At 40.4% G+C, this 27,776-nt stretch overlaps 1 protein-coding gene across 1 annotated transcript in view; it reads right to left on the bottom strand.

Moving 5' to 3' along the window:
- SLC44A2 (solute carrier family 44 member 2) overlaps positions 1-27,776 on the bottom strand; it is a gene marked incomplete in the record, with an annotated part of 993,595 nt that overhangs the window by 212,545 nt on the left and 753,274 nt on the right. Inside the window, 1 exon segment of the mRNA XM_044084762.1 lies at positions 1,034-1,107. Within this exon segment, the coding sequence (XP_043940697.1) occupies positions 1,034-1,107 (74 nt within the window).

The following is a 27,776-nucleotide window of genomic DNA, read 5'->3' as shown; positions in this document are numbered from 1 at the left end:
AGTCTCCTACAGACTCCTCAGAGGTGACCTCTGTCTGGCATGCAAAGCAATCTCAGACCACACACTGATGGGACTACTGCATATCCACAAGTCAAGCTCCACTCGAGCACCCCACACACGAGACTTCAAACTGGTCTGTGACATCAATAGGACTTGTTGGCAGGACAGATTTGTGTCCCAGAGACTCCCCCTTTTGTGGAATAGACTCCCTCTCTGTGTAAAGCAGAGTACCTCATTAAACCTTTTTAAGCGCAACCTGGATAACTGGATGGGGAACAGAAAATACACACCTGGGATTCCACCTATGTCCCTGCTGGACAGTGGCATAGGGTGCTGACTTGTTGGAACATGGGCTAAATTATTGGCTAGGCTTGTAAGGGCCTCAGGGCCAATAGCTTAGTAACTTCCTATGATCCCATGACAACTATAGATACATTAGTATACAAGGAATACACTACAATAAAGTCTAAACTAATCAAACTAGTCTAGTACAATAAAAAAGGGTTGGTACACAGACAGCCATTGCAATTGTATTGTTATATAACATGGTGGGCTAAAGGATGTGTTAGAAGACTAACGGAAGTCTCACTTCTCACCTGTAGTGTTCACAGAAACACAGCAAGAAACTAATGCAACTTTAATGTGCGACTTCTTTTAAGACAGTAATAGAAATGGGGCGTAATAAAGCGGTATGTTTAGCTTCTTTACATTCACAGCTTCCATTACTTTTCTCCCACTGCTTCATGTCACTGCATTTTTAATGTTACCATTAAAATTCTATTTTTTTCTCAGATGCTGCTTTCATGGGCTATTTTTGCATCATTTTAACTAAAGTAAAATCTGATCTAATACACTTTACTACAGACTGTGTTTATAAATTATGCAGCATGGGGTGTGTGTTTGAGCTAATCAACTTCACAGAAAGATATGCAATTCCTTATGGTATTCTGAGATCCTAAATGATAAGGGTATTTTATGCCAAAAGAAAATTCAGACCAAAACATAAATCAACGACTCAGTAATAAAATATTACCTTATAATATTCCTCATAAGTAACATAAATGCATTCCTAGCAGACGTGCAGAAGTTTGTTCCATATATTGCAACCTGAAATTATCAAAGAAAACTATATTCAGCATAAATAACACACAAATCTGCATTTGTAAAAATCAACAATAATTACAATTGTAAACTTTCAAAGAACTTTTTTTTTTGCCTGAAGCAAAGCATACTTGCTGGGTAACCGTGAATATACCTTTTTCCTTTTACTAGAAGGCAAAGACTACAACCAATTCTTTTATGCAGGGAAAAAAAAACTTTTGGCACAAAAACCTCCATAAACACACACACACGCACACACGCACACACGCACACACACACACACACACACACTAAACATATTTGGATGTCACTCTGGAACTGAATGAAAGTTAAGGGCCTAATACCTCTGTACATTTAAAAGACTGCAAGAGGAATAACATCCTGTCTAGAGACAGTATGCATCCAAGACACATTTATCAAAATGTTATGAAGGGAGAGAGTTATGTTATTCTAGGCTGCATAGCAGAAACAAGGATTATCAGAAGGCTACACACATGCTACAGCACAGTTTACACACAGAGGTTATAATCCTACTGATTTTCAGAAACATTTAATGAAGTCGATAGGCAAAGAGGCAGCAAAGCAAAACCCTATTATACACCTAGGGAAGGAAAAAATGTTGCAACAGAACTGGTTAACCTGAAACCTTACAATTCCACCAGGGTTACACTCCAACTTATTTGAGTAACATAGGTTCTATTTGTGAGATGGTAAAATGCAATTGGCACATTTTATTAAGTGACCTTGATGTATCAGACATAGTAGGTGACGCACCAGAATTTTCTTTTAGAAACAATAATTTAAAACAAATGGTATGTACGAAACAATATCAGCATAATGTTTTTAAATCACAAAGGATTGGTACATATTCCTGCAAGCAATGTAATGCTTGTAAATTTATTTTGAGATGGCAAATATTCACACATCCTGCTACTAATAAAACTTACAAACTCAATGCAAATGCTGATTGTAAAACTTGCAACTGATCTAGGCTGCTTGCTGCTCATTATGTACTAGTTTTTGTGTGGGCAAGACGAACAGACAGCTCAAAGAATGCATTTCTAAACATATCGGTGATATTCGCTAAAAGGATCAAAAGAGACCGCTTTACAGACATAGTTGGACATCCATAACGTGAATTTCAGTTTCATGTCTTACAAGTGGTTACTATGGGATCCAGAGGTGGAGATATTACATTAGAGACGGAATTTATTGAGACGCAACGGACTGGTAACCTTCATGCTGACCTGCCTCCTGGTTTGAACACTTGTCTGCCCCTCAAATCAGCATTAAAGAAACGCAGACCAAGATCAATACAGGCCATTTTTTCTTTTCATTTTTATTTTATTCCCACCGCTCCTACATTATTTTTTACATAGTATTTGTGTCCTTGCACTGCTTTTCTTATTTTTAAACATAACTCCTGGGGTCCTTCAATTCAAGCTACATTATAACCTTGTTTATGTACATTTATACATATACTGTCACACTGTAACTTGAATTAATTTACTATCTTAGCTGTAAGATCTGCTGTTTTCAGTGGAGACTGTGGAGAGAACAGCATATACGCATCACTTGCTATTAAGCATGGGTCATATTCTTAATGCATATCTTGACTGGACAGATTAACACTGAAGGGCAAATTAGATTGAGAATGCTAATTAAGCATTATTGGAGCATGACTGGATAACAAAGATGCATGCTGTTTGGTTTATGCTATATGACAGGTAATGTTTCGTCCATGCAGAATTGCAGACAACTTGTAACATTTTATGTCTGTTACACATTTAGAAAAGTACAGTTTTGTACCTACCATAAATGTAGATGTTCGAAGATCCACATTGCTGCAGTCCTTACACTTGGGTAGTCCGCTGTCCTCGGTCGGCCCGAATATCAAAGTATAAGGCTGGGGCGCATTTGACTGACATCAGGACGTCAGGGTACAAATGCGCATGACCGACGTCATATCCTCAGTCTTTTCTTGACCCAGATGTCAGAAGACCCTAAAAATAAAGGTCAAAACCAAAAGACAGCAAACAACCAACCCACCACCCTTGCACTAACTATATGTACAATATATACAAAATACACAATATGTACAACCCAACCCACACAACCACCTCTAACTACACAGGGAAGGAGGGAGCAATGTGGATCTTGAACATCAACATTTATGGTAGGTACAAAACTGTACTATGTTCTTCATCTCACATTGCTGCAGTCCTTACACTTGGGTAGAATCCCAAAGCAGAGGTAAGGGAGGATGGCTAACTATAAGGAAGCAGGAGCTGCCAAGATGCCCTGCAAAACAGCAGTGGCAAAACCAGCCCTGGATTTAGAGTAAAGTGGCAGGTGATAATGCCTAGAGAAAGTATGCACTGAACTCCAAGTAGCTGCCTCCAAAATATCCTTGGTTGCCACTCCCTCAAAAAGCTGTTGAAGTGGCAGTAGCCCTAGTGGAATGAGGCCTAATCCCAGCTGGAATCTCCTTGCCATGATGGGAATAACAGAAAGCAATGCAAAACCCAATCCACTTAGAAATAGTTTGTTTTGACACAGGCTTGCCCTGAGAACTCAAAGCAAAAGAAACAAACAACTGCTGAGACTGCCTGAACCCTTTAGTTCTGTCCAAATAATATCGCAACTGCCTGTGTACATCTAAAGTGTGCAAAATCTTTTCCCCTTTATTTTGGGGATTTGCATAAAAAGTAGGCAAATGAGTAGTTTGGTTTAAAGCCACACTAGAAACCACCTTAGGCATAAAGGAAGGATTAGTACGTAATGATACCCTATCCTTATGGAAAATCAAGAAAGGCTCAACCGCCATAAGGGCCTGCAATTCAGAAACCCTTCTTGCAGAAGTAATTGCCAACAAAAAGCAGTCTTCCATGACAAATATTTCAACTCAGAAGTAGCTGCAGGCTCAAAAGGTTGTAGAGTGAGTTTCTCCAACACAAAATTGAGATCCCAAGCAGGAGTAGGAGCTCTTGGGTCTTATATTCTTTGCCCCTCTAAGAAATTGCTTGAACAAAGGATGAGAAAACAATGGTGGGTCACAATCATAGTGAGCGAAATTGCTGCAGCATGAACCTTAATAGAAGAGAAAGACAAACCTTTGTCCAGTAACTCAGTAAGATATTGAAGAGCCACACTCAAATTAGGCTCAGAAACATCAAAATCTTTGCTGCACTCCAAAATAAAAATCTCTTCCATTTATCAGCGTACACTTTCCTTGTACTAGGCCTTCTAGCTTCCAAAATCACATTCAAAACTTGTTGTGGAAGTTGAGACCCTTTATGGTTCAAAACAGAATATGCCAGGCTGTTAGGTGAAGAGAGTGAAGTTTGACATTGAGCAAATGGCTGTCCTCCTGTGACAACAGGTGTGGAATCGAAGGCAAAGGCCATGGAGGCTTCCGTACCAGACTTCTCAGTAATGGGTACCAGTGCTGTCGAGGCCAATCTGGAGCTATCAAAATCATCCTTGGCTTGTCCTGTCTGACCTTTAGAAGTACCTTTGGGAGGAGAGGCAGAGGTGGAAAGGCATACACATGAAGATTGCTCCAATTGAAAGAAAGAGCATCCACTTTCCAAGCTGTGGGATGAAACCTTTTGTGCAAAACTTTGGCAGCTGATGGTTTAGTGGAGAAGCGAACAGATCTATGTCTGGAGTTCCCCATGACACTGTCAATTTCTGAAACACATGAGGATCCAATTTCCACTCGTGGGGATCCATAATTGCCTGCTCAACACATCTGCTAAGGAGTTCTGTGCTCCTGGCAGAAACCTTGCCTGAAGATTGAGTTGTAAATTGAGAGCAGTCTCCCACAAAATCATTGCTTGCCTGCATAGAGGATAAGAATCCCTTGCTTGTTGATGTACCACATGACAGTTGTGTTGTCTGTTAGAATCAACACCTGCCCTGGAAGAAGTAAATCCTTGAAAGCTATTAATGCAAACTGGACTGCTAACATCTCCTTTAGATTGATATGTAGATGCTGTAGTCTGGCAGGCCACTTGTCTTGTATCCACTTTCCATTTAGATGAGCTCCCCAAGCTTTGTCTGAGGCATCTGTCGTTAAAATCTGTCTGGCGGGTCACAGAGAGTCCCTTGTTTAGGTGACATTCCTGAGCCCACCACAAAAATTCCTTTTGAATGCAAGGTATTATTTGAATGACAGTGTCTAGATCCTGGCAGTGCTGTGTCCATACATTTTGAGATACCATTGTAGCTTCCTCATATGCAGTTTGGCATTGGGAAGCACCAGAATACAAGATGCCATGAACCCTAAGGCTTGAAGGACTGTCCTTGCAGTCAGCCCGGACTGATGAGATAGCTGATGGAAGTAAAGGGATAGACTCTTTTGTTTGTCCGGGGTTAAAAGGCCATCTGGGATGCTGTATTCAGTCTCACACCCAGAAAGCACATGTCTTGAGAGGGTACTAGACTGGACTTTATTTCGCTCACAGAATACCCTAGGCATCTTAGCACTGCTATCACATATTCCAAATGACGAAGAAGCTCTTCCTTCCTTGAGCCAGAATCAGGCAGTCGTCCAAATAAGGATAGATCTGTATTCCTTTCAGCCTGAAGAAAGCTATCACTGGAGCCAGAACTTTGTGAACACTCTGGCAGTAGATAAGCCAAAGGGCAATGCAGAGAACTGATACTGAAAAGTCCCAGCTCGAAAACTTGATACTTCCTGCAACTTAGTCTGATAGGAACATGTAGGTAAGCCTCCTTGAGATCCAAAGTTACCATCCAATGCTCTTTGCCCAGCAGAGGCAAAGGCTGTTGTAACGTCAACATTTTGAACTTGGGAATGTCCAGATAAGTGTTGAGGATAGATAGATCCAAAATTGGTCTCCACGTGTTCCCCTTCTTTGGTACTAGGAACAGGCGAGAATAAAATCCTAGGCCCACTTCTGGCATAGGGACCGGCTGTATGGCCCCTAGTTGAAGTAACAGAGAAATTTGTTTGTGAGCCTCTATTCTTTGTTGAGGAGGAACGTCTGGCATGCCTCTGAACGGAGGCAAGGTATGGAAATAAAACCTGTAACCTTGGTGTATGATATCCAATACCCATTTGTCTTGGGTAATTAAACTCCAATTTTCTTTGAAAAGTGCCAACCTTCCTCCCAAAGGTGCTGCCAGGAAGGCTCTGGCAGCTGAAAAGGTAGGTCATTGGGTCTGTTTAGGACTGACCCCTGCCCTCACCTGAAGACTGTGCAGGAGAACTCCTGTTCTAGGCCTGAAAGAGCCCTGAGCTCTGCCCCTACCATGTCTAGATCTACCCCTAGACTGGGAATCATAAGAAGGATCCTTTAGCAGGCCAATTTCTGCTAAACTTTGCAGGCTGAACCTGCAAAATCTTTAACAGTCTGCATAGACTTTGCTTTGTCTTCCATTTTCTTTAAAACTGCCTCAACAGGAGGACCAAACAACACGTCAGATTGTAAAGGAGCATCTAAAATCCTTGTTTTAACATGTTCAGACAAATTTTGATCCCTTAGCCAGGCGTGCCTAAGAACTGACCCAGTGGCAGCCACCCTAGACGAGGCCTGTACAGCATCAAAACCACATTGCAAAGAATGCTTACCCACCTGTTCAGAAACATGCACTAAATCTTGCAACTCTTTACAATCAATACCTACTGCCAGAGCATCAACCTTAGACTTCAATTGTGAAAGGAGATAGTTTTGGTATTTCAACATGTGAAACTGGCAATTCAAAGCCCTCATAGCAAGAGTGGAAGAAGTATAAACTTTCTTTCCCCATCTATCCAAGGCCCTAGCCTCTTTGTCTGCAGGAACCGGATTCTTAACAACAGAAGCCTTAACACCTTTAGGCCCCTGGCTAACAGTTGCTGGGTCTGCCCTAGGACTCTTAAAAAGATACTTATGAGCTTCAGGCACCCTGCAATACCTATCCAACAGGAGCAGGAGGCAAAGAATCAGGATTAAGGGAAGCCTCTGTAAAACATCTTCCACTACATCCAAAACAGGAGGTATAGCCAAAGGCCTATGCTGGGGTAAAACAAAATTCCCTAAGCCTTTTCCTGGAATCAGAGAAGTCCTGACCTTCCCACTTAAAATGCTCCCTCATGGAATGAAGAGTTTCTGAAAAGAAAAATCCTCAGGAGGAGAAGCAGAAGGAGTAGAATCATCCACATCAGAATCAGAATAAGGAGAGTACTCCTGCAAGTCTTCAGCCGAAGACTCTGACACATCTGAAGCCTGCTCAAAACCCCCAGCTCAGGCTCCACCCTAGGCCTCTTATCAGGAGGGCATAGAACCCCTAATCAAAGTAATCAAATCTTCTGCCAATTTAAGCATATGCTTCTTGGGCACAGTACCTGAAGAGCTAGGGGTAACACCAACTGAAGCTAAACCTGGCCTGCCCCTGGGAGAAGCCTTAGAAACAGAAGGAGAGGGCCTAGCCACCCTTGGAAGGGAGGGAGTATAGTAACCTGAGAAGCCCCTCAGCTTGACTTGCCTCCTGAGAGGCCACATCTTTCAATACTAAGGTCTCTCCCTGAGAAAACAAAGAAACCTCCGTGGAGCCACCGGCTCCACCGACACCTCTAAAGAACGCGTCCGGTACAGACGGTTCTTCCAGCCTAGGCTTAACTGCTTTGTCCTTGCGCTTCTTTGTAGAAGCGGCCGGAGCATCCGACGGCATTTTATAATTGCACCGCTTCCCAAAGACTAACCTTGCACAATCCAATCTCCTCTTTATAGTGCGTTTATTAAATCTAGCACAAGAGCCAACAACGTCGTGCTCAGGCCCTAAGCAAGGAATACACAAAGTATGATAATCTCTATGGTATCTGTTTCCCACAAGAAATGCAATTATTGACTTTTTCTGACATCCAGTAAATCACTGAGGCAAGAAAAACTAAAATATTGCCAACTTTGAACTCGGTCTGAAACTTCGAAAAAGAAAAATCTCAGAACGCCAACCGGCACTTGCAATGCTGCTTCTGCATCGGACCATGCGGCAAAAAAGACTGAGGATATGACGTCGGTCATGCGCATTTGTACCCTGACGTCCTGATGTCAGTCAAATGCGCCTTGACCGACGGATATTACCGAGGACAGCGGACTACCCAAGTGTAAGGACTGCAGCAATGTGAGATGAAGAACATCTAAAGATATAGAGGCAGACCTAATTGTTGTTTTTTATTATTAGAGGTATCCTTTGTTGTTTTAATTGTAGATCATAAAAATGATAGCATATATGCTATAAGGCGTAAGCTATATTTTGAATGGACATTTTGACTGGATACAGTAATACTGAAGAACAAATCCGGTTGAAGATGCTAATTAACTATCACTAGATTACAAGACGCTAATACAGATTTATGTTTTTTGTTTTATGATAGGCTAATCTCCGCCGACACAGAGGTGCGGACAACCTGCAATGTTTTAATTGATTGCGATATATTCTTACACTGACACTGTGAAGGTGTATATACTAAATGTAATGTTCAATTGGTTTTGTTATATTTTTAAATACTGATTTTTTTTAACTCATTACTGATCTGATGAAAGGTGTGGAGTTTGCCTGAAAGTGCTCATCATTTTAAATTTATTTACATTTTTTATTATAAGCCATGGTACTTTTTTGGCGCGTTTTACATTTAAGTATCTAGCTTTGCTGACCATGTTCGTGGTTTTTATTTGCGCGTGTGTGTGTGTGTGTGTGTGTGTGTGTGTGTGTGTGTGCATGTGTTTCTTCTTCTTTCGGCTTTTTCCCGGTTAGGGGTCACCACAGCAGATCACCTGTCCGCTCATGATTGGCAGTAGAGTTTTACTGTGTCAAGTTGCCAGCCCGGCACCCAACCTTCCACAGAAGGCACATACACGCACTCATGCCTAGGGCCAATTTAGCGTGTCCAATCCACCTACAGCATGTCTTTGGGATGTGGGAGGAAACCAGAGCATCCACAGGAAATCCACACAACCACAGGGAGGACATGCAGACTCCGCACAGAAGGCACCCCAGGCAAGGATCGAACTGGAGAACCTCTTGCTATGAGGCAACAACGCTAACTGCTGTACCACCATGGCTGACCTTGTGTGTGTGTGTGTGTGTGTGTGTGTGTGTGTGTGTGTGTGTGTGTGTGTATATATATATATATATATATATATATATATATATATATATATATATATATATATATATATTAGACACACACACGTATGTGTACACACACACACACATATATATATATATATATGTGTGTGTGTGTGTCCAAGATGGCTACACACTGATCAACAGGTTTAGGGCTCTCCCAGTTTTCACACAAAAAAAAGCCCCCAAAAAATCAAACTGGATAAAATTCAGTTACTGTCTCATAAGCCTAGAAGCCAGAAAAGAAAACATTTAGAGAAAATAAAGTCAACTAAAAAAAAAGATGAGAAATCTCTGACTGGAAAGAATCTTGCTTCTGTTCAACAAAAGTAGTTCAGTTTCAGCTTTGGGTTAAAAATATCATCCAGTAATTTAGAGGAAATATACATTAAATGCACTCAGAAATGGTTAAAATAAATGAAACGCTGAAGAAATATATACAGTCAAATAACACAAGGTTGGAAAGTGGAAGAAGCTACTCAGATGAGCTAATAAAACTGCAAAAATCAGCCTGAAACAAAGAAAATGCTGAGCATGAGGTTTTTCAAGAAGAAATGTTTCAAAAAACAGAAGTCAGTGAACAAAAGGTTTTATGCTACAACAGAAAAACTTGAAAGAACAGACTATTCATGTTATAAAAGTACAAATAAGCAACTACACTGGTGTTCCCACAGCAGGACTTGTTAAATGAAAGGGCACATTGTGTGTATGTTCCAAGCCTGGCCATGACAAAACAGAGAAGACCTATATTAGTAAGCATGCAATCATACCAGTAGAAACAGTTGATGCTGACAAAGCTGTGACAGATGGGAAAGTACTACAAAGTGGAGACAATAACAGTGTTTGTGGAAAATGATTATTCATGGTACACCAAGCAGAAGAGAAGCAAATTCATCCCCACAATCAAGAGGAAGTTGTGAGGTTCAAGCTGCTGTACCAAGCTGTCCTCCAAGTATTTTTTCATGGAGTCTCAAATGCATTTTTTTAATGCAGAACAGGATGAGGAGGAAAGAACTTTTCAACCAACAAGATGATGGGAACTCTGCTTCTGCTCCGACAACAACAAAGTCCACAGAGAGACATTGTCAGTAAAACATTTTCCATAGTTCCAAAGAAAAATGCTTGAGTAACAGAAAAAAGCACAGGTACTCTCTAGAAAATCAGGACTATTTGGAGATAAGCAAGAAGACCATCGACAATGTGAAATTAGAGAATAACCGAGGCTTATTAGACATATGATTAGACAGGTGAAATGTGGCCTTGCAAGAAGTGGCCGAGAAAGACTGGATCTTTGTTAGGCATGTTCAAGTGGTGGGTGAACTGTAAAGCATGTAACTCATTTTATGTCATTACCATTTATGACACTGAAAGGACTGAAGAAGTAACTGTAGGCAGTACTCGTATTAATACTTGTATAAAACTGTGATATAAATGATGCACTATACTGTAAAGCAGTTTTGCATAGGAAACAGTCAAGAGGTATTTTTGTGAGGTGGGGGATTCTTATCAGTGACTGCTGAATATGTTACTGACATTAGAACAAGAAAGTATTTTTTAGTTGTAAAGTACTCAAGCATTTCACTATGACAGGGTTAGAGAGGCTGGAGAGAATCAAGCTCATTAAATATAATGTTCTGATCTTGGGCTGCTGGGGTTTGGATGTAGAAGTGCATTGATCACATTATATGTAGAATAAAGACAATCTCATTTTTACTGAGACAGATACAGCATCTACATGAATGTCATTTGTTTATGTTACATGTACATTTTAAACAAATGGGCTTGAAAAAAAATAAGACAAGATGATGAAAGGCAAGAAAACTGAGGGGTTTCTTGCACTTGCCTAAACATTATCTATTGTTCCATATTAGAAAATTTATCAAAGGGACCTGGAATGGAAATATAACTAGAACTCTACATGTGCAAGCAATTAACCATGAGACGTCAGTCCAGTGTGATCTGAGTGAAATTTACAAATATTCTTTCATGTATAAACCACGTTTCTAGCACTTTCTTTTCTCATTACCAATTACTTTTACTTGGAGATGAGCTGTCTACAGGTGCACACACTTGACAATTAACACCTCAACACTGTGTACTTGGTACATTTCTATCAGCACAGTATAATTAACATTAATAGGTACATTGGCAAGTAGATCAGTAAAAATAAATTTAAGTTTAAAATTGTGGGAAGAGAACAACATATACAAGCAGATGCCTCCCCAGAAGACTTAACACTTTAAGTGTGTTTAATCTAACAATGCACAGCTTAGTTTATTTATTTAAAAAAAAGTTAATGTTTACTGAAAACATGCAAACTATTTTTCACATCTGGGAATGGAATACAGAAAAGAAAATACAACAATCAATGTATGTCGGAACATAGGCTCCAAACCTTAACTTTAGAAGAGACAGACACTGTGCTGCAGTTATCTATTTGGGGCAACTGCTCCTATCTTAAGGGGTAATCTTCATTTTTTGAAAGTGTACATATTTTTGTGCGTGTATGTTTCACTGAAGCAGAAAATGTGACAAGTTCCAAAATAAAGATAAAGAATAAAGTAGTTCAGACAGCCAAACACTGGTTAGTGCATGCAAGCTAAAAGATGTAAATATATATTCAAACGTACACCCATGCAAAGTCATACTGTCACGGTAGATGTCCTTCTCTTCACTGTTGCAGTTTTCATAACAATAAGGGATAGCCCGACATCCAGGCAGTATACCAAAGCTTTTAGTTTGTATAAGGTATGCCATATATCACACATATGCTCCTCGCGTAGGGTTGGGCATAAAAGTGATGTTCAGACATACCATCCTCAGAACTAAGAGCTCCAGTAGGAATGCCAGTTTAAGGAACAGAGAGGTAATTGGTACATCCAGAAGAGAAATGGACCATGGGGTGGAGGGAGGAAGTGAAAACTGCAAACGTGAAGAGAAGTACATCCACCATTATGTTACGATGGTACTAAACTGTACTATGTCCTTCCATTTTACTGTTGCAATATTCGTTACAATAGGGAGAGTGACAAAGCTCAGGAAGAAAACAAGAAAGACCAGCAGAGCTCTCTAGGACGCCACAAAGGATGGCCCTAGCCAAACCAGCTCTGGCTCTAGAAATTCCATCAAACTTGCAGTTCTTGGTAAAGGTATGCACAAAAGTCCAGGTAGCTGCCCCAAGAATAGAGTTAGTATCCAAATCCTTGAAAAAAGCACCAGAAGAAACCATAGCTCGAATAGAATGAGCCTTAACAGAAGGAAGGCTCTTACTATGAAAGGAATAGCAAAAACAAATGACTTTAGAAATCCAAGAAAAAATAGTCTGCTTGGACACAGCCGATCCTAAGGACCATAAGAAAGCCAAGCGATGACCAGCTTTACGAGAGTCTTCCAAACAAGCTCTGAGTAGTCTACGTACATCCGTGTGCAGCAAGTTCTCACTAGTACATTGCAGAGAAGGGAAAAAGTGGGCACCTGAATAGACTGATTAAGAGATAATTCATTCACCACCTTGGGCATAAAAGAAGGATTGGTATGAAGGGAAAAACATATCCTTATTAAACACCAAAAAAGAGGACAAGTCATAAGGACTTGAAGCTGAGACACCGATCTGGTGGGAGTAAAGGCCAACAAAAGTACAGTCTTCCAAGAGCAATGTTGTAAGGAAGCTGAGGCTGCAGGCTCAGAAGGAGCCAGAGTCAATTTTTCTAAAACAAAATTAAGATCCAAGGGAGGAGGAACAGGCTTACTGGGAGGCCTAACATGAAGGACAACTTTAAGGAACTGTTTAGCTTCAAATCTAGAAGCTAAATGAGCTAATAAAGGCAGACAAGCAGAGATAGCTCATAAGTGGTCCTTCACAGAAGAATAAGCCAACCCAGCATTGGGCAAGTCATACAGGTAAGAGAAAATCAAAGGAACACCCACAAAAAATGGATCCAGGTTACAAGAAAGACACCAAACAGAAAACCTCTTCCATTTGGATAAGTAGGATTTCCTAGTAGTGTGGGTTTCCTGACATCCTGCAGGACCCTAGGCATGTCCTCAGAAAAAAATGGTGTCTATGTGGAATCAAAATCCACAATGTTAGATGAAGTGCGGACAGGTGGTGATGGACGAGAGATCCCTGGTCTTATTTGAGTAGGTCCGCTCTTTGAGGTAATTTGTGATGATTGCCCTTGGCTAAATACAGAAGAGGGAACTAATGCAATCTTGTCCAAAAGGGAGTCGCCAACAAGATTTTGGGAGCATCACGTTGTATTTTGAACAGGACTTTTGGAATGAAGGGAAGGGGATGGAAAGCATACTGGAAAAGCTAACAGACTGCCACTGCTTGCTGTGAGGGAAAGGTAAGTTTGTTTTTTCTACACTAAAACAAAGTCAGGCACCACAGAAAAGGAACTCAGTACAGTCTTGCAGTTCAAATTTCAGCCGGTTTAATAGCAGTTTGAAAAGCATAAACGCATTTAAAATCACAGCGTTTTCGTCTTGTTCAGTCAGACTTCATCAGATGCATAAAACTTCAGTTAAAACCACACACACATAAATATATGTGTCTGTGTGTGTGGTACTTCAAAATATTCCACCAGTTAAAACCACAACCAATAAATCAGGAAATTAGAGGGGGGGCTATGGGAGGAAAAGATTGAATATAGGGAGCTATGATGGAAATTGATTTTGGAAGCCACCAGCCCACCAGGGCTTAATGACTACATCTCCATAGCCCCCTTACTAAAATTGAGAACTGCTAAGCTTTGAAAGAAGAAATTGTGCTCCATTCACATTGAATATGTCATTTTACAAAAGAACCACTAGAGGGAGTAAGCCCATTTCAATGTTTTAATATGCATTCCACTAACTAGTGAATTTAAACAAAATCAAATATTTTATTTAATACAATTTGTTAAGTTGTGAAATACTATCATTTGTCTGCATTGTCATTGCTTTATACTGTTACCTTTTAAATGTTTTTTGTGTTTTACAATGTGTAATTTATCTTATGCGCTTTTAATGCTTTAATGCATAAGGCACTTTGTATATTTAGACATGTCATTTTACAACAGGACCATTAGAGGGAGTGAACACATTTTAATGTTTTAACACAGCATTCCATTAACTAGTGAATTTTAACAGAACCAAATCCATTTTATACTGTCACCTTTTAAATGCTCTTTGTGCTTTTACAACTTGTAATTTACTTTATGTATTTTTAATGCTGGAATGCATAAGGTACTTTGCAAGTTACACCTTAAATATACTCAATTAGGAAAAGTGAGAATTTTTATTGGTTGTGGTTTTAATTGGTGGAATATTTTGAAGTATATATATATATATATATATATATATATATATATATATATATATATATATATGGTTTTAACTGAAGTTTTATGTATCTGATGAAGTCTGACTGAACAAGACGTAAATGATGTGATTTTAAATGTGTTTATGCTTTTCAAACTACTATTAAACCAGCTGAACATTTGAACTGCAAGGCTGTAACCGCGTTCCTTTTCTGTGGTACCTGACTGTTTTAGTTTACTTGCTGGGTGCCAGTTTGAGTTTTTTGGAGTTCTTTGGTGATTTTCTCAAGCATGGATAAGGAACATGCCAGTACAAGTGACTGCAGAAGTGGGCCGGATAAAGTGGGCCAAACGAGGAAGCTGATTGGCCAGCTCACTGAACTGATTGATCTCTTAAACTCCTTTGAACCAATCCACGATTGAACTGGCCACCATAGGTTCATAGGTTCATACTAGGCTATCTGCCCAAGGGCATTTATAAGCCTAGCCCATAGTTATTTGGCTTTCGCCACCCCTTTAGTTTGAATAAAACTATGCCTATTATTTTGCTGTGCCTCTGTCAAGCAGTGACACTGAAGTAATCCCTGGGGTATATCTGCGATCCCCCATCCATTGGTCAAGATTCCTCTTGAACAAGGCCCGGAATGGGTGGCTACAAGAGGTTATGAATGCTGGAGCAAGTGAAATGACAGGAAATCATGGTGGGCGCGATGTACGGCTGAAACAAGACTTTTTTTTAAATGGAAATACTGAAACAAATAGAGATTAGGACTTTTTTCGTACATCAAGCATTATAAAAGCAACAGGGGCTTTAGCTTCGTGAAATGAAGCAGAAAAATGACTATTCTAACCAGGGCAATGCATTAGAGATGCCTCAGACTACACAAAACATGGCAAATAAAATAGACTTAAAAGACTGGTTCCAAGTTTCATTGTTCTCTAAATTCTCTTATAAAACAACAACAGTATGACCAATGACTGATTCATATAATGTGAAACTGAATAGAATGTCTAGTTTAATGTTGAAATAAAGAATGCTGGATATTGAAAATGCATATTTAAGGCAATGCATTACTGAAGGTGTTGTGCCTAAGGGCTTACAAATATGGACATTTCCTAATAATGTTGAAAGTGGTGGTTTATTACATAAAGAACTTATTGAAATTTTTGACAAATGTGGTTTTGAGGTGCTTAAAGCTATGATTAGGGACAATGAAAGGAATAGAGAGAAATTGCAAAAAGAAATAGAGGAAATTGATGAATATATTAAAAAATGATTTAATATTTACCATAGCTTCTGAAAATGACAAATATGACAATGTTAGGGTAGGCATTGATGAAAAATGTAATGAACTTTATTCAGAGAAAGTTGAAGAGACTTGAAAGCGATATTAATGAATATAAAAAACATACAAACTACCCACTACCTATGGTGAATAAAAGAAAGGAGGGTGACAGTTTTAGTTATGAAAATGAGCAATGGCGGGGTGATAATCAAGAAGGGGCACATATTAGTAACAATGTGGGTGGTCTGGATGATTTTTCAGAATACCCCACACTATGAAGATCAGAAAGGTTAAAAAACAAAGGTAACACAAATTATCAGCAGCAAATTTTTCACTGGAGGGTGAGGGAGAATGATAGTACCCTTAACCTCCCCCTAACCCATGACTTAACCCTTAACCCCCCCCAACCCACGACTTAACAAGTGACATTACAGGAGAAGCTGACGAGTACAAATTCACTAGGGATGATTTTACTATTCATAATTTTAGCAACATTGTTTTAACAAATGAGCATTTCAGTCTTATCAAAAGGTCTAACATTTATTCCCCAGAAGAAAGGGGACTTGGCGAAAGTTCTCATGGACCTTAAAATGTTTATTAGAAAAATTAATTTGGGTCTAATGTTGCCACAACAGAATAATGCGACCCCCATATGTACTAAGAAGAGCATATACAATCCCCCACCCACCCTCAGTTAAAAAAACTTTTGAAAGAGTGGTAGAAAATAGACTTGGAAATGAATATAAGAAAGTTAAATACAAGCAAATATGAGTGGAGATGAAAGGATGGTGTTAGATGAACTGAGGGGTAATAAGTTAGTAAGGGTTATGAAACCCGACAAAGGTGGGGGGATAGTAATAATGGATTTAATTACTTACGAAGGAAAGATTAATGTAATTCTAAATTACACCAGTAATCCATAAAAGGGGAGTCACCCCTGATCATTATTAGTAAAAAAATACGAGCACTCATAAAATCAACTAAGGCCAATTTTGAGAGAAAAATTGCCATGGATTCAAAGGACAATCATAAAGCCTTTTTCAGCTATGTTAGGAACCTGGGTGGAAACTCCCAGATATGCTCAGAATTAGTCCAAAATGATACAAAAATCACTGAACCCACAGACACTGCCAACATACTGGCAGACAGGTTCAGTGCAAACTTCACCCCCTCTCCCCTAAAGGAGAGATAACTATCCCAGCCGAGTGTAGCCTCCCGGACATCTCAAATGCGCAGGTGAAAGCTGCTCTCTAAAGCTAAAAACACAGCATCAATGGGACCGGATGGTGTCCTCGGCTGTGTGCTACACGAGCTAAATGAGGAATTAAACCCACACATAAGGCAGCTGTTTAATCTCAGCCTTACCACAGGATACGTGCCCAAGGAGTGGCGTGCGGCAACTGTGGTCCCACTCCACAAAGGCGCCTCACGGACCCTGGTAATTACCCCATAAGCTTAACAAGTCTAGTCTGCAAAGCTATGGAGGGGATCATAATGGAGCTCATAAACAAAGATATAGGGGACTTGCAGACATTGGACCCGACCCAGTTTGGCTTTGTCAAGGGAAGATCATGCCTTTTGAACTTGGTCGACTTCTTCGAAACAGTCACCAAGGCCATTGATGAGGGAAAGGCAGTCCATACAGCCTACCTTGACCTTGCAAAGGCTTTCGACACAATACCCCACTCGGGTATTGTAGAAAAACTTACCAGCTTAAATGTAAACCCATATGTCACAAGATGGGTTGCAAACTGGCTTAAGGACAGAACCCACAGGGTTAGAGTTGCTGGCGCTGTCACACTCCAAGCTGGTCACAAGTGGTGTCCCACAGGGCTCGGTCCTTGGCCCCCTATTGTTTGGCATCTACTTCTCAGAAGTACAGGCCAACATGGGAGGACTTTGGCTGACAAAGTTTGCAGACGACTGCAAACTGGGCGCCATAGTGGAAAGTGCATCTGACACGGATATCCTTCAGAAGGGACTCACGGAAACAGATAGCTGGTGCCAGAGCCATGGCCTGAAGTTAAACGCCAAAAAATGTATAGTCATACCCTTCGGGAAAAACAAGGTAACCCCAAGCTACCATATAGGTGGCAATCCACTAAGCACAGAAGAGGTTATCAGGGACCTGGGGACCCAGGTTGACAGTGGCCTTTCTTTGACACTCACGTTGCTAAAGTGGTTAGAAAGACCTTCTACATTGCCCACCTGATCATGAAGGGATTCACATCCAGATCTAGTGAGGTCATTGTTTCCCTGTACTCTTCATTTATCAGACCAATGATCGAGTACAATGCCCCATTCGGGATGTATCTCACCCGACATCTGCAGCAATTGGAGAGACCCCAAAAGTTCCTCACCAAAAGGATAAAGGGACTCCAAAATCTGTCATATGCTGCCAGATTGAAGAAACTCCAGCTCTATTCAGTCGCATACCGCCTGCTCAGAGGTGACATGTGCCTGACATACAAGGCCATGTCCAACCCGGAATTAATGGACATGCTCCACCTCAAAAAATCCAAATCCACCAAAACCACTAGAGCAAGCGACTTAAACCTTAGCACGGATATAAATAGGACGTGCTGGAGGGATAGATTTATCACTCAGAGACTCCCTATGCTGTGGAATAAAATCCCGGTCCATGTGACGCAGAGCACCTCGCTGACTCTGTTCAAGAGAAATATAGACCTGTGGATGGGAGATCGTAGGTTTACCCCGGGAATCATCTCTGTGTCACTGCTGGACAGAGGCACAACAAACTAATGGGCACAGTATTTTTTCATATAAGGGGTGGCGTAAGCCACAAAAATTTGGGCTAGGCTTATAAATGCCTTAGGGCAGATAGCCTAGTATAAACCTATGAACCTAAATACTCTAGTGTGTCGCTGAATGAGATTAATATTGCCTACAGAAAGATGTGGCTTTAAACGACATGATGTGGGAAGGCTTGATTGACCAAAAAACTTATTTGAAAGTAACAAAACCTAAAATACTATCAATATTTGAAATCACCAAAGTCCATAAGGATGAGATGGACCCCCCGCTCAGACCCATAGTGTCAGCTTCTTCTTCTTTCGGCTGCTCCCATTAGGAGTCGGCCACAGCAGATCAACTGTTTCCAATTCTTCCTGTCCTCTGCATCTTGCTCTGTCACACCAACCACCTGCATGTCCTCTCTCACCACATCCATAAACCTTATCTTAGGCCCTCCTCTTTTCCTGTTACCTGGCAGCTTCATCCCTAGCATATTTTTCCCAATATACTCTGCATCCCTCCTCAGCACATGTCCAAACCAACGTAATCTTGCCACTCTGGCTTTGTCTCCACACCTTCCAACCTGGGCTGACCCTCTAATATACTTATTCCTAATCCTGTCCATCCTAGTCACACCCAGTGCAAATCTTAACATCTTCAACTCTGCCACGTCAAGCTCTGACTCCTGCCTTTTTGTCAGTGCCACTGTCTCCAATCCATATAACATAGCTGGTCTCACTACCCTCTTGTAGACCTTCCCTTTCATTCTTACTGGTACTCGTCTGTCACAAATCACTCCTGACACTCTTCTCCATCCTGCCTGGACTCTCTTCTTCACCTCTCTTTCACACTCACCATTACTCTGAACTGTTTATCCCAAGTACTTAAACTCATCCACCTTCGCCACCTCTAGTCCCTGCATCCTCACCATTCCTCTATCCTCCCTCTCATTCACACACATACATTCTGTCTTAGTCCTGCTGACCTTCATTCCTCTTCTCTCTAGAGCATATCTCCACCTCTCTGGGGTCTCCTCCACCTGTTCCCTACTCTCACTACAGGTCACAATGCCATCTGTAAACATCATAGTCCATGGGGACTCCTGTCTGATCTAGTCTGTCGACCTGTCCATCACCATTGCAAATAAGAAAGGGCTCAGAGCTGATCCCTGATGTAATCCCACCACCACCTTAAATGCATCCGTCACTCCCACCGCAGACCTCACCGCTGTCACACTACCCTCGTACATATCCTGTACCACTCTTGCATACTTCTCTGACACTCCTGACTTCCTCATACAATACCACAACTCCTCTCTAGGCACCCTGTCATATGCTTTCTCTAAATCCACAAAGACACAGTGCAACTCCTGACCTTCTCTGTACTTCAGCGTCAACACTCTCAGAGCAAACATCGCATCTGTAGTGCTCTTTCCTGGCATGAAACCATACTGATGATCTCTAATCATCACCTCCCTTCTTAACCTAGCTTCCACTACTCTTTCCCATAACTTCATGCTGTGACTGATCAGTTTAATCCCTCTGTAGTTACTACAGCTCTGCACATCACCCTTATTCTTAAAAAGTGGTACCAAAACACTTTTTCTCCATTCCTCAGGCATCCTCTCACTTTCCAAGATTTCATTAAACAATCTAGTTAAAAACTCCACTGCCATTTCACCTAAACACCTCCATGCTTCCACAGGTATGTCATCTGGACCACCAGCCTTTCTGTTCTTCATCCTCTTCATAGCTATCCTTCCTTCCTTCCTTGGTAATCCACTGCACTTCATGATTCACTATCCGCACATCATCCAACCTTCTCTCCCTCTCATTCTCTTCATTCATCAGTCCCTCAAAGTACTCTTTCCATTTGCTCAACACACTCTACTCGCTTGTGAGTACATTTCCCTCATTATCACCCTTACCTGCTGCACATCTTTACTAGCTCGGTCCCTCTGTCTAGCCAATCGGTACAGGTCCTTTTCTCCCTCCTTAGTGTCCAACCTTTTATACAACTCTTCATACACCTTATCCTTCGCCACCTCTTTCTTTGCCATGTACCTCATCTCCTTATACTCGTCTACTTTCTTCATCTCTTTGACAATCCCACTTCTTCACCAACCTCTTTCTCTGTATACTTTCCTGTACGTCTTCATTCCACCACCAGGTCTCCTTCTCCTCTTTCCAGATGTCACACCAAGCACCTTTCTAGCCATCTCTCTTACTAGCTCTGCTGTAGTTACCCAGCTATTCAGTAACTCTTCACTGCCACCCAGTGCCTGTCTTAACTCTTCCCTGAACATCACCCTTTTTCAGTTTCCACCATTTGATCCTTGGTGCTGCCCTCACACTCATCCTCCTCTTCTTGACCACCAATGTCATCCTACAAACCACTATCCTATGCTGCCTAACTACACTTTCCCCTGCCACCACTTTACAGTCTCCAATCTCCATCAGACTGGCCCTTCTACATAGGATATAATCCACCTGTGTGCATCTTCCTCCACTCTTGCATGTCACCCTATGCTCCTCCCTCTTGTTAAAATACGTATTCATCACAGCCATGTCCATCCTTTTCGCAAAATCAGAAACCAGACCCATAGTGTCAGCAGATGGTTCTAAGACTTTGCCTTTGGCAACATTTGTTGGTGCTAAGCTTATAAAAGTGTGGCTGAAGAGAAAGCAGATTTTGAGAGATTCATGGGACTTCCTAAGGGAAGTAAAGGATGAATTTTGGAGTGATGAAATAAAATTTGTTACAATAGATGTCGTGGACCTGTTTTCCAGCATCCTACATAATGAAGGGATGAAAATGTTGGAAGAAATAATTTTTGAAGATGGAGAACTCACCAGAAATGAACAGATAGTGTGCTTGAATTTAATTGATTTGGTACCAAGATACAATTTTATATATTTTAATGGTGAGTTCTACCAGCAAATACAAGGAGTGGCAATGGGGGTGGCCTGCATTCTGACCTATGCAAACATGATTTTAGCTAGGTGAGAGGAGAAATTCGTTTTAGGGTCCAAATATGCAAGCCAGTGGAGCCTCTATAGGAGATTTCTTGACAACAGTTATTTTATGGAAGGGGAATGTAAAAACTTTAGATGAGTTTTTATGTTATTTAAACAATACAACATATTTTTTAAAGTTTACATACATCAGTAATAAAAAGTTGCAGTTTTTAGATATAGAAATTTTTGAGAGAGAGACCAAGTTTTGTTCAAAGATTTACAGAAAGAAAACTCCTTTCTCAATTTCAATAGTGCGCATCCTGCCCATTATAAGAAAAATATTATTAAAGGACAATATGTCCGAGCAAGCAGAATGGTATCAGAAGAAGCAGTTTATGAAGAAGAAAGCAACCTACTTGAACTTCTCTTTAGGGCTAGGGGGTACCCTGACAGCCTTATTGTAGAAGTTAAAAGAGAGGTTGCAGTAGGTAGAAAGTCAAAATTAAAACACATATTAGGTACAGCAGAGGAGATTCTGCCAGGACATACACGTACAGAGGAAGTGAATTTTGGTAAGGCATTAGTTTTAGAGTTTAATGCCTGTGCAGGAAGTATGAGAAAGTAATTGAAAGTGAGTGGGAAAAATTTCTTAGTTTTACTGATTTAGGAGAATGTAGCAACCAACCTCTTAAAGTGGTTTATAGGAACTCCCAAAATATAGTGTTTATTAGAAAATGCTGATAAAAATGGAAGTGGTGATAAGAAAAGGAAGGGAACATATAAATGTGGAAGATGTACTCACTGCACTTATATATCTAACAAGGAGAGAATATTCTTATCAAGTATGAATAAATGGATAGAAAGTGCACAATTTTACAATTGTGAATTTAATGGGCTGATTTATCTAGCTCTGTGTCGGAAAGATGGAGAGAAATATGAGAAGGATCTATGAGCATTATTACGATATCCAAAGTAAAAAAAAGGGGGGGGTCTAATGCACGTTATAAACATACATTAATATGTCACAGAGCATATTATTCTTTCTTTGTACTTGAACAGATAAAGAAGGAAATTAGAGAAGGGCTATGGGAGAAAAAGACTGAATATAGAGAGCTATGGTGGCAATTGATTTTGGAAGCCATCACCCCTTACTAAAATTGAGAACTGCTAAGCTTTGAAAGAAGAAATTGTGTTCCATTCACATTGAATATGTCATTTTACAAAAGAACCACTAGAGGGAGTAAACACGTTTCAATGTTTTAATATGCATCCCATTAACTAGTGAATTTAAACAGAATCAAATATTTTATTTAATAAAATTTAAGTTGTGAAATACTGTCAGTTTTCTGCATTGTCATTGCTTTATACTGTTACTTTTTAAATGTTTTTTGTGTTTTACAATGTGTAATTTATCTTGTGCACTTTTAATGCATAAGGCACTTTGTATATTTAGACATGTCATTTTACAACAGGACCATTAGAGGGAGTGAACACATTTTAATGTTTTAACACAGCATTCCATTAACTAGTGAATTTTAACAGAACCAAATATGTTATTTTAGATAAATATGTTGAGCTGTGAAATACTATGTTATTTTTCTATACTGTCACCTTTTAAATGTTCTTTCTGCTTTTTCAATTTGTAATTTACTTTATGAATTTTTAATGCTGGACTGCACAAGGCACTTTGCAAGTTACACCTTAGATATATTCAATTAGGAAAATTGAGAATTTTTATTAGTTGTGGTTTTAATTGGTGGAATATTTTGAAGTATATATATATATATATATATATATATATATATATATATATATATGGTTTTAACTGAAGTGTTATGTAAGTGATGAAGTCTGATTGAACGAGATGAAAACGCTGTGATTTTAAATACGTTTATGCTTTTCAAACTACTATTAAACCAGCTGAACTTTTGAACTGCAAAGCTGTAAACAGAGTTCCTTTTCTGTGGTACCTGACTTTGTTTTAGTTTACTTGCTGGGTGCCAGTTTGAGTTTCTTGGAGTAAGTTTGTATTTTATTTCTTGTACTTTACATTACTTTATTGCTTTTTTCTATTTTTGTATACTGTAATTTCTTTTATTTACACTGTGTTTTACTTGTATTCTACTTTTAATTGCATATTAAAACTTGGAGACCACAGCTGTGTCTCTTGTGAGTCAGACAGAATGTTTTTCCCGCAGTTCCACCCTGTTACTGTTGTGTTCTTAAACACCACTGTCTTTCTAGTTGCCTGCCCTTATATTCATTTGACCATATATCTCCTTCTCTCTCTCCTTTCACTGGCTGGTGTGAGTAAGCACAAAATTATAATTTTGTGAAATCACTCCCTTTCAACTATTTAAATTTATTGACCATTCCACTGTATTGCATAGTACCAGAATACAAATGTGCCCACCCCTTACAATCTATCTTGCTCTTTTAAAAATAGTGGCTCTCCACTTAGACAGCTAAAGCTCAAGTTACCCACTTTCACATCTAACTGCTTAGTGTACACTGCAGTGTTTACTTTAAACCATTTTTTCATCTTACTTTTAAACATCTACTGCAAGACCACGAGTTATTGGATAGCCCACATTCTGCCTCTCGGTAATCATCTTGGAATTAATGCTTCTGTTTTCTCCTGGTGAGAGGAGGAGTACAGGGACATTATTTCCTGGAGACTGCTATCACCAGAAAACCTAATAACTGCTTTATAGGTGACAGCTTGGAATCTGTGCTTATATTCTGGCCCCAGTGAGAGAAGAAGCAGAGTGCATTGATTCCTGTTTCTGGTTGGAGTGAGTGTGTCTGTGCTCAACATTCCTGATTGCTCCGTTTGCTATTCAAGGCATCTGCCATGAAAAGACTACAAAAGCCTACAGACCCTTGCATCACCTGGGATAAGACCGTAGATTACCAAACAGGCTGTGGCCTGCTTCTCTTTTTGGGACTGACACGACCAGAAATAGTAGTAGCCAGGCAATAGCCATTCATGCAAATCTCTTTTCATCATTCTTGACAAGCTAATTCTTTGTTTTCAGTAAGTACTGCTTGATTTGTTTCTAACTTCAGAATATGCCTAAATACTTCATCCTTAAATTTTTAGGGTCTGTGTGTATTAGTTTTCCCTCAAGAGTTTGGCAGTGCTCTGTATAGACTCAGACACCATGAGTAACATTTTTCTTGTAAAAGCACAACTGAAATTTCTCCAAATCCTAGCTGCATATAGGACAACTTGCTTGCAGTGACAAGCACTGTACCCATAGTTGCAAACCGGATACTCCTGACAGCGATTGATATTCTCACTCCAACTGTCTAATCAATAAAAAAAAAGTGTCTGTTGCCATGGATATAAACTTTCCTACTGTCTCCACTACCAGCTTGGTGGATATGGGCATCCTGAGCAATGTAGAAATTGCCTCATATTTACTGATAACCTGTTAATTCTCAAACAAACTGATATAGTATGTGAGAGATGTATTTACACTATCACTGGAGGCAAAGCTCTCACATAAAAGCATTCCTAATTTCAATAAGGTTGTCAGTAGTACACATGCTGCACCCATCACACACAATTCAAAGCAGACATATCGACCCACATATGCTGAGGCACTTAAATGCAACTTTCCTAAATCACAAAGATGTCCTAGACGAAGTACATATAACAAATACCCTCAGCAGCCCCAAATGCGTTCTTTCAGAACACCCAGATCAACACGTACATCTACATCTCATGGAGCCTCTATCTCTAAGCCCCATAAGTCAAGCCACCAAATAATCCATCATTCTAGTCATTGGAGACTCCATCATACAACACACTGATGTCCCTCTCACAGGCTGGGTAAGGAGAAAGTCATGGTCAGTTGCTTATCAGGGGCTAGGATTCGCCACATTTCACAGGCACTCAGGTCACTGGACCACAATTACCGATATGACTCAGTTACAGTCTATGTGGGAGTAAATGACCTGAGACTTACCTATGAAGAGACATCATGGAGCTGTGTCTCAGGCTGGTATGAGCCTAGCATTGAGCAGCATTTTACCTTCGCCAAGGATGATGCCACAATACGAACAAAAGATGACTGACTGACTTTAATTGGCTTACCTTCTGGTGTCATTCTTAGGGGGTTGGAATATTTGTCAGCATGGAAGGAGATGGTCAACAGACCACGCTGTTTTGCCTGGGATGGTCTGTACCTCTCCCCTCTAGGGTTTTGAATATTAGTTAAAACATTGTCTTCCCCCATAGTGCCTTTTTTAGGCAATGCCAAACTGAAAGTACTTCCGACATAGCAAATCAAAACCAAGAAAATCTAAAGCTATTACTTCTCAATGTTAGGAGCCTAAACAGAAAACTCAACTCCACTCCCTATAAGCTCTCTTTACCCTAGAGAATGCTGACGTCTATGCAGTCACTGAGACATGGTTTAAAGCCGCAGAGAGCCCAACAACAGTGCTAGGTTGTACACACTTAGGTCAGCTACTTCACAGGCAGAGACTAAAGGTGGAGGTGTATCTGTTTACAAAGATAAACACACTTCAAGGCTTGTCAAACAGGACAATGCCCTTACGCTGCTCCATGTTCAAATCACAAAAGGCAAAATCCAATACCACTTCCTTGGAAGCTATAGGTCCCCCTCTATGACCCAGGAAACCCATACCATATGCTAACCATCCAACGCAACACCATAATCATGGGTGACTTTAATTACCCCACTATTAACTGGGAATCCTATACGACATCAAACTTATATGCAGAGAGATTTCTGGATTTTGTAAACACAAACTCCCTGGACCAGACAGTCAATACACCAACCAGGGGTACACCCATACTGGATCTGGTCCTCACTAATATGGGAGAGTGCTGCACACCTCCTATTGTAATGTCTTCCCTGGTAAGGTCAGACCACAAAATGGTCTCCTTTGATGTAAAGATAAAACCCGGACCCCCAGCTAAACCTGGAATATTCAGGAACTATTCTAAGGCTAACCTCCTGCTATTAAGTGAAAACCTGGCAAAACTTCAAGCCCCCATAAACCCCGAGAACATGCAGAACTGTTCACAGAAACCCTGTACAAGCATGTTAATAGATGCATTGAGGCAGCTGTACCCACCAGGAAAAAGTACAGAACTAACTCAAAAAACAAGCCACCCTGATGAAATCACAAAATCAATAGGCCGTATAACAGGAAAAAGAAAATCGTGGCAAAAATTAGGAGGCACAGCACCCAGAAGGATAAAAGCACTCTCAAACTATACTCAGAGGACAAATAAAGTCTACCAATGCCAAATTTGAAGTAAGTTTGGCCTCCCAGGCTAAGGACAGCCACAAAGCATTCTTAACTATGTCTGCAACCGCAAAGGCAATACCCAACTGTGTGCAGAGCTCATTATAAATGGAGCCACCTATACTGAGCCAGAAGACAGAGCAAATCTCCTGCTGATAAATTCAGCTTCAACTTTACCCCTCTCTCCCCCCCTCAACCTTCCCTCAGGAAATATCAAACATAACTACCCCTACTATCACTAGGGAACAGCTCCTTAATGCCGTCTCTAAGACCAAGAACATTGCATCAATGGGCCCAGACAATATCACAGGATGCCTTCTAAATAGAATGAAACATGACCTATCATTGCCTCTGGAATTACTATTTAACTGTAGCTTCCAAACAGGTTTTGTGCCTCATGAGTGGAGAAAGGCAACAGTAATCTCTTTGCAAAAAGGTGGGCCATCTACAGACCCTGGAAACTATAGGCCCATAAGTATCACTAGTCTTATATGCCATGAAAAGAATTGTCATGGAGATGATCAACAGAGCTACAGTAAACCTCCAGACACTGGACTCAACCCGGTTTGGTTTCATCAAGGGCAGATCATGCCTACTCAAACTGGTGGACTTCTTTGAGAAGGTCACCACAGCAACGGATGAGGGCAAACTCATTCACACTGCCATGGCATTTGACAATACCTCACTCGAGCATCACTGAAATTCAAGAGGTTAGGTACAAACCCATATGTCACGCTGTGGCTAGCCAACTGGTTTACAAACAGGACCCAGGAAGTTAGAATTGGGGAGTCCACCTCTACAAAAAGAGGACAGTCACAAGTGGAGTCCCTCAGGTATCAGTCTTTGGAATGCAATTTATGACATTTACTTCTTAGAAGTCAAGGCCAATGTTAGTGGTCTCTGGCTGACTACATTTGCAGATGATTGCAAATTAGGGAATCTCACACTGACAC

The sequence above is a fragment of the Protopterus annectens genome, chromosome 9.part0, assembly GCF_019279795.1.
Source record: "Protopterus annectens isolate FY-2018-M chromosome 9.part0, PAN1.0, whole genome shotgun sequence".
NCBI lineage: Eukaryota > Metazoa > Chordata > Ceratodontiformes > Protopteridae > Protopterus > Protopterus annectens.
Note: the sequence above shows the minus strand (reverse complement) of the source record. Positions and strands in the feature narration are given on the sequence as shown.